This window comes from Genypterus blacodes, unplaced genomic scaffold (genome assembly GCF_046128005.1).
Source record: "Genypterus blacodes isolate CSIRO-AG114 ecotype Tasmania unplaced genomic scaffold, CSIRO-AGI_Gbla_v1 ptg000052l_1, whole genome shotgun sequence".
NCBI classification, from domain to species: Eukaryota; Metazoa; Chordata; class Actinopteri; order Ophidiiformes; family Ophidiidae; genus Genypterus; species Genypterus blacodes.
This window is the reverse complement of record NW_027466864.1, coordinates 2,487,849-2,501,811: the sequence shown is the minus strand read 5'-3', so window position 1 is coordinate 2,501,811 and position 13,963 is coordinate 2,487,849. Positions and strand designations below refer to the sequence as shown.

At 43.4% G+C, this 13,963-nt stretch overlaps 1 protein-coding gene across 1 annotated transcript in view; it reads left to right on the top strand.

Annotated features, from left to right (window-relative positions):
• znf407 (zinc finger protein 407) overlaps window positions 1–13,963 on the top strand; it is a 132,879-nt gene that overhangs the window by 66,880 nt on the left and 52,036 nt on the right. Inside the window, exon 6 of the mRNA XM_076150538.1 lies at window positions 13,408–13,574. Coding sequence (XP_076006653.1) covers window positions 13,408–13,574 — 167 coding nt within the window. The remainder of the gene's footprint in view (window positions 1–13,407; window positions 13,575–13,963) is intronic.

Sequence of the window (13,963 nt, the reverse complement as noted above, 5' to 3'; positions counted from 1 at the left end):
TTACTAATAATAATGTTAGTTACTATTCGACACAGAGCGTTGGTAGCCACTCGTCATGTCAGAGCAGCTTAACCTTGACTCGCGGGATAAATCAGCAGCTGCACTTCGTCTTTTTATAACACCGTCTACCTCATCTCTACCTCGGCTCCGACCATTCCTCCACCTTCTGAAGTTTTCTTTTCCCCTAAGAATGATGTCACCCATGACTGAAACCCAAGTGAAATTACACAACTGGACAAGAATGGAGAATGTACAAAGTTCATATTCATTCCACATCTCACGGCACAAGACGCAGGCACTTGTGCAGACACATTTGTGTAGCTAACTGTTGACAGAGGTTGGACTGAGTAGTAACTGTGGAAAACTGGGCTGCTGCCAGCCTGTTTTTCTTCTCTATTGAAACATCAGACTGTCGTGGCAGAAATGGATGTTGCCAGGCATCACTAATGAACCAATTAATCAATGAATTAGCTGAGCAGCGATTAAATTAATGTGAGCTGGACGAGCGAGCGGCAGTCGTGGATATATCCTGGGGAAGGTGATTAACACACACACAGCAGAACAGGCAGCAATCAACAAGGCCAATATTAAGTTGGACAACTTCCTGAACTTTTGGCTTTTTCGCTATACATAGGAAAGCTTAATCCATCATTTTTACGTTGTCTTAATAGTGAGATAATATGTCTACACAGCAATACGGCATCTTATGAAAAAGTGTTTGAAGAGAGATTCTCACGCATTTTCACATTCTCATTACGTCGATTGTGGCGAGGGTTTATTGTCTGAAATAAAACAGTTGCAGCTTGTTTAAAACAGTCACTAAATGCATAATTATTTAATAGATTTAATGATGTAATATTCAGTCATTCAGTGTACTTTCATACGCAAACCCAAACTCCTCCGTCTCCAGGCAGTCTCTTTCCTGTCACCCTGCATTCACAATGTTTTGTTGATGATATATATTACGGAAAAAGATGGCATGCAATTAACACAAAAGATTGCCGAAACACTTGTGCTGTTTTTTTTTATTGTGTGTTATTTTATGATATCAGTAAAATAGCACAGTTTACTGGCATTAGGCACAATGAAAACACATTTTATTTGTCCTAATTGGTCCGTAATGAAGGCTTGTAAAATATTTTCGAAGAGACCAACATAACTCTCTTATAAGTTTTTCCTTGGAACCGATCTGGAAAGATTTCTGACGTGATTCATTATTGGATTATAGAAGCTTCTTGACTGCATGTGAGTTAAACCATGCAACACAATACTCTCTAATTCAATAATGTGAATGATTGGGAAATTACTCATTTTATTGGGGACCCCCCAACAACCTCCTCATGGTTCAAACCACTGCCTCTAATAGCTGCGTGTATAAATCCATGGCTGTCTGTATCACTGACCAACTGCTTCATGGTTCCCTATCCATTTATCCTAATGTGTGGGAACTGGAAAACCATAGACAGTCATAATTGTCACAATACAGAACTAAATTTTGCAGTTTGTTGGGTCCACAAGGCCTCATGTTCATACATACCTAGTTTGGGGAGTACAATGTGTGCTCATGCATGTGTCCGTCTGCGAATGTTCTGTACGCAACAATAAAAAAGTCATCATAATAAGCCCAGTGTTCTTTAGCTTCAGCACTGTATCACATCAAGTCGACACATCCAAAGTCTCTCCCCCCGCACTATCCACTTGGGCTAAGACATTATAAGGAAAGAGATGAGGGGCGGCGGGGAGGGGGGGCACCCTTGATTATGTGACATCCTCCGGAAGACCGCTGGAGTTGTTTCCTCCATTACTTAGAGGGGGGAAAAAGAGGCCTTTTCACTATTGAGACTGTCACTCTCAATTTGGTATAACGGTAAGCATGCACAAGGCCTCCTGGATATCCCTCTACCCCCCACCTGCTCCCACCAACACCACCATCCCACCCCCCACCCACATCCACCCATCTAGCCCCCCCTCCCCCCGCCAGCGGATCGCCGTGGTGACAGTTTGATTAGATCATCAATCGTGGCCGTTAACAGCGGTTTTCCTGAGCACCTGGACCAGCAGGTCACAGCTGGCTCTGAGCTACCGCTGTCCCCCTGACCCATAGCTCAGTGTTTGTGTGTGTGTGTGCATGTGTGCGTGTGTGTGTTTATACATGTACGTCTCCATACCCTCACACACCATTGTACATCCAGTGTTTGTGTGCTTTGTACTGTATATTTGTACTTGCAAGTAGAGCTTCATTTATATTTGTCTGTGTCTGCGTGTGTGTGTGTGTTTGTGTTTGTTTTTGTGTTGTACTGTGTCCCATGGGTGTCCCAAGTGTGTGGGAAACATCTATGTTTGTATGCATGTCTGCGTATGCGTCCATGACTGTGTTGCGGTGTGTGTGATTTTGAAGTGATCCCAGTGCAGAGCAGAGCTTTATTTGAATGTCCACTGCTGTTTCTATTCACTACAAAAGAGAAATGTGTTTCCTTGGGGAGCTTTTACGCCGGCCTTGTTATTTTCTGATATTTTCCTGGACCTAGGAGGTCGACACACTAATGAATGTTTTAATTCTTTACATTGGTTGCAAGAGACCACTTGCTGGAGAATGAGGCTGATGAGATGTGAGAGTAGAAATGTTTATGCATGAAGTTAGAGCCTAAAGAATAAAGCAAGGGGACTGGAGTGATGAGACCGAAAGCAAACACAAGACACATCTGTATGTGTGTGTTCTCTACCACAGACCTTCCTGAATGTATTGTATTGTTCGCTGGGTTTGCAGATACATAAAGACTAGTGTGTTGCGGTTGTGGCCATTCATCTGTGCAGCGACAACTGACACTTTCTATATTGTACCGACAATACAGTGTAATTCACACACACGTACATAAATTCACCTGCTTCCCCGATGTCGGCGGCGGCTGTTCCCGGCTCATCGTCGTTTGGGTAAAGCGGTTAAATTTATGGGCTAACAATAATGGGACAAAGTGTGTGTCTCGTTGCGATTCCTCAGGTATTCCATGATTAAATAAATGTCCTCGGTCTTTTCATAAAGCTTGTTTATGGCAGCATGGCACCATATGCTACTGCTTTCACCCCACCCACCCATCTCTTTTGCTCTCTCTCTTTTTAATTCTCCCTCTTTCTCTTTGTCTCTCTGCTTTTCTCTCCATGCTTCAGACGCTGCACTACACTCCCTTCTTCACCAGATGCAGGCTAGCCATTATGCTGTGGCAGAGTCGCGTGGAAAAGCGAAAGTTGTGAATTAACATGTAGAAGCCATTACAGCGTGATGATGATATCCATCTGTGGCGTTCATAGGTGTTAGAGTTAGTAAACTGTCTCGGCTGCAGTGTGACAACGGTAACATCATAATACAATTTTAGCAACTCCAGGGTTTGTTCAGATCTTTTTAGCCTCAGACACTCATAGGTGACTTTTTGCTGGGTGCAAATGTAGTAGATGTAGTAGATCCCTATTTGTCCTGATCAACCAGGTTGTCTGTCTGGAGTCACAAAAATAAATTTTCTAGGCCTGGAAGTGAAGTTGTTTCACAAAAGAATCAGATCCATTACTCTTTTGTGATTTGCACATTATAGCTACATTTTTGATATCTTTATTATATCTTCCTTTTCTTAAAACAGTTTACAAAAATTATACAATACAAGAAAAATGTATTTATAAAATAAAAGCAGTAACTTACAAAATGAAGTTACCCAAATTCACAGGATGAATTATATGAATTAAGCACTGCTAAACTTACTGCAGGTGTTTAGTCCGTGACAGTTCAGCTAGTTTTGACTATGCAAACACAAGCAGCAAAAGTTGAGCCTAACAATTAATTGTGTGGATGTGAGTGTGGGTTTGTGCATGTGTGAGTATGTCTATCTGGGGTTATATTTTTACTTATTCAACTACTAAGTTACAAAGTCAGAAAAGCAATTAACTTCTCCAGTCAGGACACGGAAGTAAACATGTGATTGTTCACTATATTGTCTCGCTGTTTGGACGCTGTAGTCGTGTCACAGTAGAAAGCCAGAGACGGCGAGACCAAGCTTGTATATGTATTTATAGACTTTTGTTTTGATTATTAATGGTCACTGCACATTAACCTCGTCGTGCTAATATACTCCACAATGGCCCAAATCACCTGAGAGATGAGGAGGACGGAGGCAGTCCTGTCCCTGCACCCGCCCAACACTGTACCAACCACGCAACTATCCCCCCAACCCAATGACCAAGATTAATGAAACCTCTGCTGTTTTTAATTAGCACGGCCACAGTCATCAATTACGTCTGCCCCACCCCAAATACAAATATTGTTATATTTGGGGGGAAAATTCTTGATTTATTTCATTGTGGTGGCCGACAGAGTGAGATGAATGGCCTCCCATCATGGTCATTTGCAGGGATGAGGAGGAGGAGAAGAGCAGAGAGAGAGAGCGGGGCAGAGAGGTGGGGGGCGGGGTAATAAGATCACTACTAGGGGGTGGAGGAGGAGGGTTGTGTCACACATGCTGTACAGTAGAGGACATGGTCAGGGCTGGTCAGGGAGAGCCAAGTCTACAGGGGAAAGACGAGTTTGGGTCTCGCCATCCCTGAGCTGGGATCTGAGTCCAACTGTCCAGGAACTTAATTAGACTTTCCTTGAACCTAGAACTCCAATGCCAGTTGTTCTCCGGCCAGTATGAGTTGCAGGTTGCTTTGGAATCGATTCAAGCACAAAAGTTGGAAATCACTCTACCAAAGTACTTCTCTAGGTCAAATACTCTACCTAAGTACGGTTTTGAGGTGCTTTTAATTGAGTGGGGTGTTTCCATTTTGTGCCACTCCACATTTTACTTCACTCAGATCACTGTAGGCAGTACTTATGTTGCAGATTAAGACTTTAAATTACACTAAATATAAAAAACTAAATATGATCATTGATGATCATTGCCTCTGCCAAGTCGGCAATGATCAGCCGTGTGATCTTAACTTCCATCAGCGTTCCCAATAGTGAAATGGGTCCAATTTAACTGCAGGAACTATTAATACAGGACATTTACGTCTAATTGTAATGAGAGTAATCGGGCCAAATCGTACTGGTGCTTGCCACCTATTATTGGCTCGTTACAAAGTATTTTCAGTTGTGTTTAATCATTTGATTAGATTATGCATTGACTCCGGCCTAATGGTAGAAGATGTGGATGTTTATACTGAGCGAAAAGAATTTGTTCATGTAATACTGACATTTGGTGGTTGTAGTTTTGTTTTCTTGATAGGTTATTTACGGCCCTGGCCTTCTTTACACCACTGTTGGCTGACAGCTCCATTTATTGCAAGCAATCGCCAAAACTCCTTATTCACTAAGCAAGGGCACCTAATCCATAAAAAGAGGTAAAATAAGAAAATAAGAAAACACTAGGTAAACATTGTGCTACAACATAATATGTTTGTCCTTGTGAAAAGAAACAGGCCCTCTGCCAGGTCCTTCTCCCTTACAGCTCCTGCAACTCTGTAACCCTCGGATTTAGACGTTTGTCTCTGAGGTCTGAGCCGTCCTGTTGAGTACAGGGTTAGTTAAAGCAGACCGGGCTGGTGTAATGTAATGCCACCCATTCCAGCTTGTTCAGATACTATGCAGCAGCAACGGAAAAAAAGAAAGAAAGAAAAATTAATGCCATGTATTCGGCACATACACACTATTCTTGTCAACTCTCTGGCCATTTTCAGATTTTTTTTTTCCATCCCCAAGCTTTCATGTCTCCGATGGCTCTTCCCTTAAACCGAGTCTAGACTTACTTTTTATATTAACATTCTTGTTTAAATTGAGTCATGAAGAAAAATAAACTCCCCTCCAAATCTATTATTCAAAGAAACAGCTATAGTAGACACCATTTGCAATGAAAAACTTGTTCATAAATGATTAGGCCACTGCAGTTCCTTTCTGCAGTTCTTCATATTTGCTAATATCTGACTAGGAGGTGCTGTAATAATAGAGCAAGCGCGGCGGCTTTATGACTTGAAGATGCGCATGGCTCATTTCTGCGGTTTGGGAGTTTGGGTGTTTGCGCTGCGGTAAGCCACCAGCCGTTTCACTTCTGCTGGCCACACACACACACACACAAACGCACACACACTCAAATTTTATACCCTCACATCCACGGCCATCGTCTGCCCACTGACTCCAGAGAGAAGGGTGGGAAACATCTTGAATATTTTATGAAGCTTGGGAACCCCACCTCTGTCTTCCTACCCAGCTCCCTCCTCCCAACAATCCACCCCTGCTATGTCCAGTAGTACACACACACACACATACACACACACCAGTAGAAAACAGAAATAATGTTTTAAATGCAATCATTGTCAGGCCCAAACAATGTCATTTATCAAGGGAGCATTTGGGACTGTATAATAAGTTTCACATTATTAATACAATTTTTCATCCTCTGTCAAGCCTATCTGATTTATGGCACGCGTGTGATCTAAGGTGATCATTGAATTACAATTCCAGTAATAAGAGAGAGAATGGACCTGGTCTTTTACTTCTGCCCACTGGAGCGCGCGCACACACAGACACACACACACACACACACAGACAGGCACACACACTTTTAAAAAACGCAAGAGTTTCAGCAATTACAAAGAACATACAGCGATATTCGCCACCGCCCTGTCCTGTGTTATAGGTTTGACTGGTCAGGCCACCGAGCCAATTTGCCAAACATTAGTGAGTTAAACCAATATGCTTGCCTCCTAATTTGCAGTGAGAGAGAGGAGAGAAAGGAAAAAAAACAAATGAACCTAGGCCCCCTGTTAATTAGATAAGGGACAAAGCTCATTATTCTAAAATGATATTGGGGCCCAGAGAGTAAATATGAGCGGGCCTGTTAGGGAGCTGGTAATGGGACGGGGACGCACGTCGTTACAGGGCCAAATGATTTACAGCTAGATGCTCTTTGATGTATAGACTGTACCTTTTATTAAGTGGCTGTCGTTACGGTCACTGGCTCAGTCATTTCCCCTTTTTGTCTAATCAAAATACAAATCCAGACACGCCGCCATCCCAGACCGAGTCGCTACGGAATGGGAAGAAAATAGAAATGGGAACGCTGGCTTTTCCCTTCCCACGGCCACCCACCTCCTCCTGCCGCGGTTCGCACTCAGCAAATGCTATAAAGATGCATATGATGTCTGTGTTCCATCCAACAAACTAACAGCAACAAATATACAAATAGAATTGTGAATCATTTTGAGATAATTAGATAATGAAGACAGACTCCTATCATAAAATTCCGATCCAGGTCGAACAAGTATTTGCACTATTAGAAGTCGTGCTTTGTTCTATTAGGTTAGCCGGTTGTTTGGGGCTCGGTGATCGGCTTCATTTATCATCCTGTTTGATTTCAGTTGAGACCGAATTTCGGGAAGATGCTAATTAGATTGCGGGAGTATAGCCCCTGTTAAAGGCGGTAAATAGCCGCGCTAACTTGTCCCCCAAATCTCAGCCCCATAGGCCTCCAAAACGCCTGCTCTCCTCAAGATTGCCACAATTTATGACACATTTTCTCTGTATTCTTAAAAGATAATTAGGTTTATCATCCATTTTTCTCTCCCCCCTCCCCCCCGCCTCTCTTTTTGTGTACCTGAGAGCACACAATCACAGTATAAAAACATAAATATTTCTGCAGCACGGCAGCGCTGGCAGGTGAGCCTAATGAAATTCTAGGAGTGTAATTTGATTTACGAGGTGCTAATGCGGCCTGATATTAGAGAGAAAAAGCTCTGATATGGCTGCCTTGTGCTGTATTTAAGGCCTATCAGAAGCCTGATAAAGAGCATCCTGTCCTCAGCACCGCCGCTGAGTTATTGTTGCAGGAATTCATATTGATAGTAATTCTTCCGGACGCAATTTAGTGTCGGCGATATATAAATATGGAGATAATAGTTAATTTTGGTGGCCCCCTCAAATTGCGAGGCTTTAAATCCAAGAATTACCTTAAAAAAAAACCTTTGGGCTTTGAAGCATGTGGACACTTTTTAAGTGCTTTTTTAAAGGGTGGGTACAGGGGTGGGAAGAGGCCTTTGACCGAATTCTGTCATACAAATCCCATTTCCTGTTCTTTTCTGGAGCTGCTAATTTTGGCGGGGAGCATTTTGAGCTCTTGATTTGCAGTTTTGCGTAGAAATGTTTTGATTAATAGCTCTGATATTCATAAAACCCATTACGCTTTTAAATTAACCGAGTCGGGAAACATCACGTCTCATGCACATCAACACACAAACACATACACTCAAAAGAGAGAAAGAGAGAGGCAGAGAGATGATTTTTGGGTGCTTTGTTCAGCATTATTCTGCTTTGTTCCTGTGTAACAAAGGGCTCCTGTAATTTAGGGTTGTGTATGAATGTGTGTTTGTGTCGGCGGGGTGTGTGTATATGTGTGTGTACACTTTCCAGGCACACATTTAGGTTTGCGTGTTTGAAAGTGTGTTGGGACTATTGAGCTATGGCTCATAATAAAAACAGGCAATAACAGGGCCACCACACAGGGACCTGGCCTTTGTGCCTCCCTGCTCCCCTCTCTCCCCTCTCTCCCTCCTATGCCACCTCCTTCTCCTCGTGGCCTCTCCCCACCCCCTAAGTTATGGGCTGAATAACAGCACAACAATATTAAGATAACATTTCCTGATTGTTTGTCAGGCAGGAGGCTCCTTCACCCCGCTTTCATCACGTCCACCGTGTTCATTAAATTGACAATTTGTATTTGCCCTACAGCGGGATAAACAGGAGCTTATCTGATGGGCCTGGTCTTTTATTATTTATTTCATTATCTTTTTTTTTTTTTCCTCCCCTCCTCCTCCTCCTCCTCCTCCCGGGATTGAAGGTAAACATAAATCAGCAGCAGCATCTCTGTTCTGTGCTGTTGTTTATATTGCAGTCATATGCAGCAGCAGTCCTCTCAGAGGAGGTTCATCTACAACACTCCGCAGACACATGTGGCCTCTTCATGGAGGTTTTAGTTGTTGTTCTGTGTGACGTGCTGTCTGTACACTCCTGCAGGTCTCAGCAAGGTGTATAACTCACTATATGTTTCACTTTTAAATGCCCTTCTGTTGGGATAATTCTTGGACTTGTTCTTATCTACAGATTCAGCTCTTCAGGCTGCGCTGTTGTGTATGTACTGCAGTCGTATACTCCTATACTCGTATATTGTAAAGGCCAGAGATGGTTGTTGTTGTTGTTGTTCATTTGAATGTTAAACTAACACCATCCAGGAAACTGATTTGTGTAACCACAAACCACATTGACTACAGCGCTTTCTAAAGTACTTCGCTGTAGCACTGTGAGCAATGATGTTGCCCGGGTCAATATCTTAGCCTGGGAACAAGCCTGTCGTCGGTTGACATTGTGCGTGCAAACGAAAACTAACGAAGCCTGCGTCCATACTTAGGAAACAGTTGTCCCAGAAATTTAATCTTTTCCCCATTTTTTACCCAACACCCCCCTCTAATCAGGTTTCAATTGACTGCCATTGAAGAAAGAGCCTTTCCTCAGACACATATATAGGTCCGGACCCAGTCAGACACCATTTAAGGCTTCCTCAGTCTTCCTCCCAATATCTTGGAGAGCTCAAGGCCAAATGATTTAATCTTCATTCAGCTAATTTAGTCTGGATTTAAGCTGCCGGGTTGTCGAAGTGCAGAGTGATGGAGTCTGAAAACAGGATGAGAGGGGAAAGGCAGAGGAGGGGAAAACGGAAGGAGGGGGGGAGGTATAAAGAGAGAGAGAGATAAAGATAGAACGATGGAGAGAGAGGGAGAGGGAGAGGGAGGGCGGCTGAAGATGATGATCCATCCTGACCCTAGTGAATGCTGTCATGTTTCTCCCTCTAGGTAATCTCTCTCACTCACTCGCTATTTTGCATGTGAAAATGCTCTCCTGACAGTTGCATATCAGATAAATTTTCCCTTTTTTTCCTCCCCCCTTTCCCTTCGCCAAATAAACAACAGTCTTCACTTTGAAGTTGTCTGTTTGTGTCAGTTTGGCTGGAGGCGAGAGTCGGCCTCTCTCTCTCTCTCTCTTTCTGTCTTTGTGGTGCAGTGTGAGAGTTTCAGCAGATCGTTTCCTCTCACCAACTGGCCAACACGGCAGAAAAGCCAGTCGGGGCGTCTTTGCCGTCAAAAAAGGCCTAAAAACAATCAAGCCAGCTAATTATCAAAAATCTCTACACTGCTGATTAGCGTCATTTTCCACATCATAAGAGGAGAGTGTGGTCAGCAGGAGTTGTACTATGATGTCACTCTTGTTCTGTGGCAGAGAGTCGAAGCAAAGAAAGAATCAAATATTAGATAGAAATGATGAAACTGTTTGGTTACAATGAAAAGTGTTACATTTGACATCTGCTAAAACGTCTTTGATCTTCTGCTCTTAAACATATAAAAACAATAAAACTTGAAATCTCCAACACACTGATGCTTACTCTACAAAATGATTACAATGTACACTCATTAAACACAGACTCACACAAGGTACAAGCCTCCCCTCAACAAGCACCACCTCACCACTTGGGGGCGATAGTGCAGAGTGGTGGTGGATGAGTTTCTCTCCCTCTCAGTCTCTGTAACATTAGAAAGCTAAGCAGCGATCAGATCCAGGTAATGAATATGATTATAACAACTGTTTCCTTGTGTTTAAAATATCAATACCAGTTTGAGCAGAAAATGAAGAAGAAGTCACAACGGTATGATGTGCCAGATTTTTCAGTTCTGTGACTCAGAACGCCCCTCAGAGTTTGGAAAGAAAGGAAACATCAGACCGTTTCCCTTATTGAGAGTGGATTGGCATTTATGAAAGTATAAGCTTTTGTTCACTCTCCAGTATTTTCTGAGCACTGTTATAACACAGGAGCACCATAAGCTGAATAAGCAACATTCCCAATCATTAACAGGCCTTCTTCTAAGCTCGCCCTTTAGCTTTCTCCTTTGCTTCTTCAAATATCTGGAAAAAGAATTTTAACCTTAAGACTAAAGAGGTATAAAACATTTTTGGTAATAATCAGTGTGTTGTTTTACTTCCTGAACAATTTAATCTAATCAAGTTTAAATCAATTAGTTAAATCTAAGTTTATTTATATATAGTTTCAAAACTTTTTTTGCCGTTCTTCAGAATGTATACATTTTGTTATATTGTTTGCTAATTTTATTTTATAAAGCATCATAAAAGGGAGATATTCAAACATCTTTGTAAACCGTGCAGACCACCCCCCTCGGCCTGTCTGTCTCATTTCTCTCCACTGTTCCCTCCTCCCGCGCGCGCGCGCGCGCGCGCACACACACACACACACACACACACACACACACACACACACACACACACACACACACACACACACACACACACACACACACACACACACACACATTCACTACAATCTCTCTTTCTTTCTTTCTTTCTTTCTTTCTTTCTTTCTTTCTCTCCCTATCTCTTTTCCCACTACCTCCTACCTTAGCTGTGTTTTGCATGGTGCCTGGCTGTTAAGAGGCGGTATGCATATGTATGGGTGAGACGGTGGATCGTGACGGGATCTGACACGCGGGGACAAGATCAAAGCGCTCCATCTGATCCCATAAAAACAGACGCGAGCCCTCCTCTCATCCTTACAAAACCCCCACTGATAGTCAACTCTTCCAGCGCCGACTCCTCCATCTTCTCTCCTCTCTTTGCCTCCCCTTTCCCTCCCGTTTTTCCCTCCTTTCCTGCATGCTGCGTGCCCACGTCAAGGCCTGCCTGCCTGCCTGCCTGCCTGCCTGACTTTGCGATTACGCCTTGTGATAAACAATGGCCCGTTTAGCTCATAAAGCAGGAGTGTTGTGCATAATGCTTACAATAAAAGATAGCATCTCTTCACTCATCTTATTTACCTCTCCCTCGGTGGCACGGGCGACGAGCTGTTCTATAAATACCGTAGGGAGGAAGGAAAGGGAAGGAAATGCAGATGCAGACGTACATCTGTTGGTCAAATGAAGTCTCTGCCAAGTCAGTTGATGAGAAAGAGAGGAAAACAGGGCTGTTAAATGTGCCTTTGCACTCAGAACCAGGTGATAAAGGAAACATGTGAGAACAGATTGGTAGGTGAGCTCAAAATGTCCTCTCAACCCCTGCTCCAGTCACGAACGACATCCATATCACATTCAGATTCATCTTTATGTAACATATAGATTGATACGGAAGCCAGGACACGTTTTCCTTTCCATCTCTCCCTCTCTCCACCTCCCATCTTTAATTCCACCCGTTCTCTTTTGTCTCCCTCCTTCTCATTCGCCTTTACCCCCCCCCCTCTTCTTCCAGTAAGGAAGATGTATGAGTTTGAATTATTGATTCAGACACATGCTACATGCTGCTTGGAGTCATTATTTGTTCAGGTGAGTGTCATGCAGCTCGCTATGAAACAGATACCACGGGGATTAAGCGACACAATCAGGACTTAAAGACAGCCGCCCTCCCTAAAATAACACGGCTCTCTCTGCAAGACAAATGCTCCCCAAAACCCGACTTCATTTGTTTATGACTTGCACATTAGTCATTCTGTGCCTAAATTATAGTGCTGGGGTAAAGATTAATTCAAACACGGGCTCCTCTATTGTTTCTACTCGCATGTATCCTGAAGCCTAATAACACAGAGGATGAATTTAGGTGCAAACGTCCTCCACACTATTGTTTTGTTGTAGGTTTGTGTGGGAAGAATAGAGGAATATAAGCAAAGGGTCAACATAAAGAAAGACTTTTTTTTAGAAACAGGTTTTGCCTTTACAGTATTAGAGTGATAGTGAGCAGAGAAAGCACAAAGATGGTTGCAGTTGATAGGACCAGTAAAGAGTTTGGAAAATAGATTTGGTTAAGAAGTTGAGGAAGGGAGGAAGGGAGGAAGGAAGGAAGCTCTGGTTCAGGAGCCTTAGGAAAGAGGCAGGAGGTAAAATGTTGCTAACCGTTCATTTAGCCCTGGCTAAGTGGTATGGGACGCCTGGACAGGTGAACTCTATTCTCCCAACTGGCCTTGCTGTGTGTGTGCGCGTGAGTGTGTGTGTGTGGACTGTAACAGAATTTCTCTAGTCCTCTGGGCCCTGGCGCAAAGCAGAGAATAAATGGTGGAGGTGGCAGGCCAGGACAGAAAAATCAATGCCTGCTTATACAGACATGACACACCAGCAGCCAGCTGCATTCTGTGTGTGTTGTGTGTATGTATGTGTGTGTGAGCGAGTGTAGATGTACAGCACGCAATCACACGGTCTTGTGCACTGTGGGTGCGAGTGCGAGTACCCAGCAACCACCATTTCCTTTCTCACAGGGTAGATTTTGGAGCATTTTACATCAGCTTTGGGATCAGTAAATAACTCTTCCTTTTTTCCTCCCCCCTCCACTCTGCCTCTCCTCTGCTGCAGGAAGTTTGAATGTGAGCTGTGTGATCGTTCCTTCAGTGAAAAGTGGGCCCTGAACAACCACAAGAAACTACACAGCGGAGAAAAACCGTACAAGTGTGCGTGGCAGTCCTGCCACTACTCCTTCCTCAACCTGTCCGCCATGAAGGACCACTACAGGACACACACAGGTGAGACAACAAGGGCTCCACTCGCTTTGTGTCACACCTCCATAAACCCAGTTTCTATCCACCTGATTTCTTCATCATCAGGTAAAACAAGCTGACTGACACACAGCCAGCAGTGATGTCTGATCACCTTAGGACCGATGTGTTAGTAAAGAACTGTCACTTTTTCCAAACCTGCATTTCTCGGACATAGTTTGAAGATGCTGTGAAAACCTTCCAGCCACGATCTTTCCTTCCCTGCTGACTTTGAATAGTTAGCAGAAGTGCTTGGCAGTCAAACACCTTTACCGTAACCTTTTCCCTCCATCACGTTACTTCCTTTTTTGGAGATCACAGCTATTCTGGATGTGCTGAGTCTGAGCTGATGAACTCAATTTGTGAATGACGAAGAT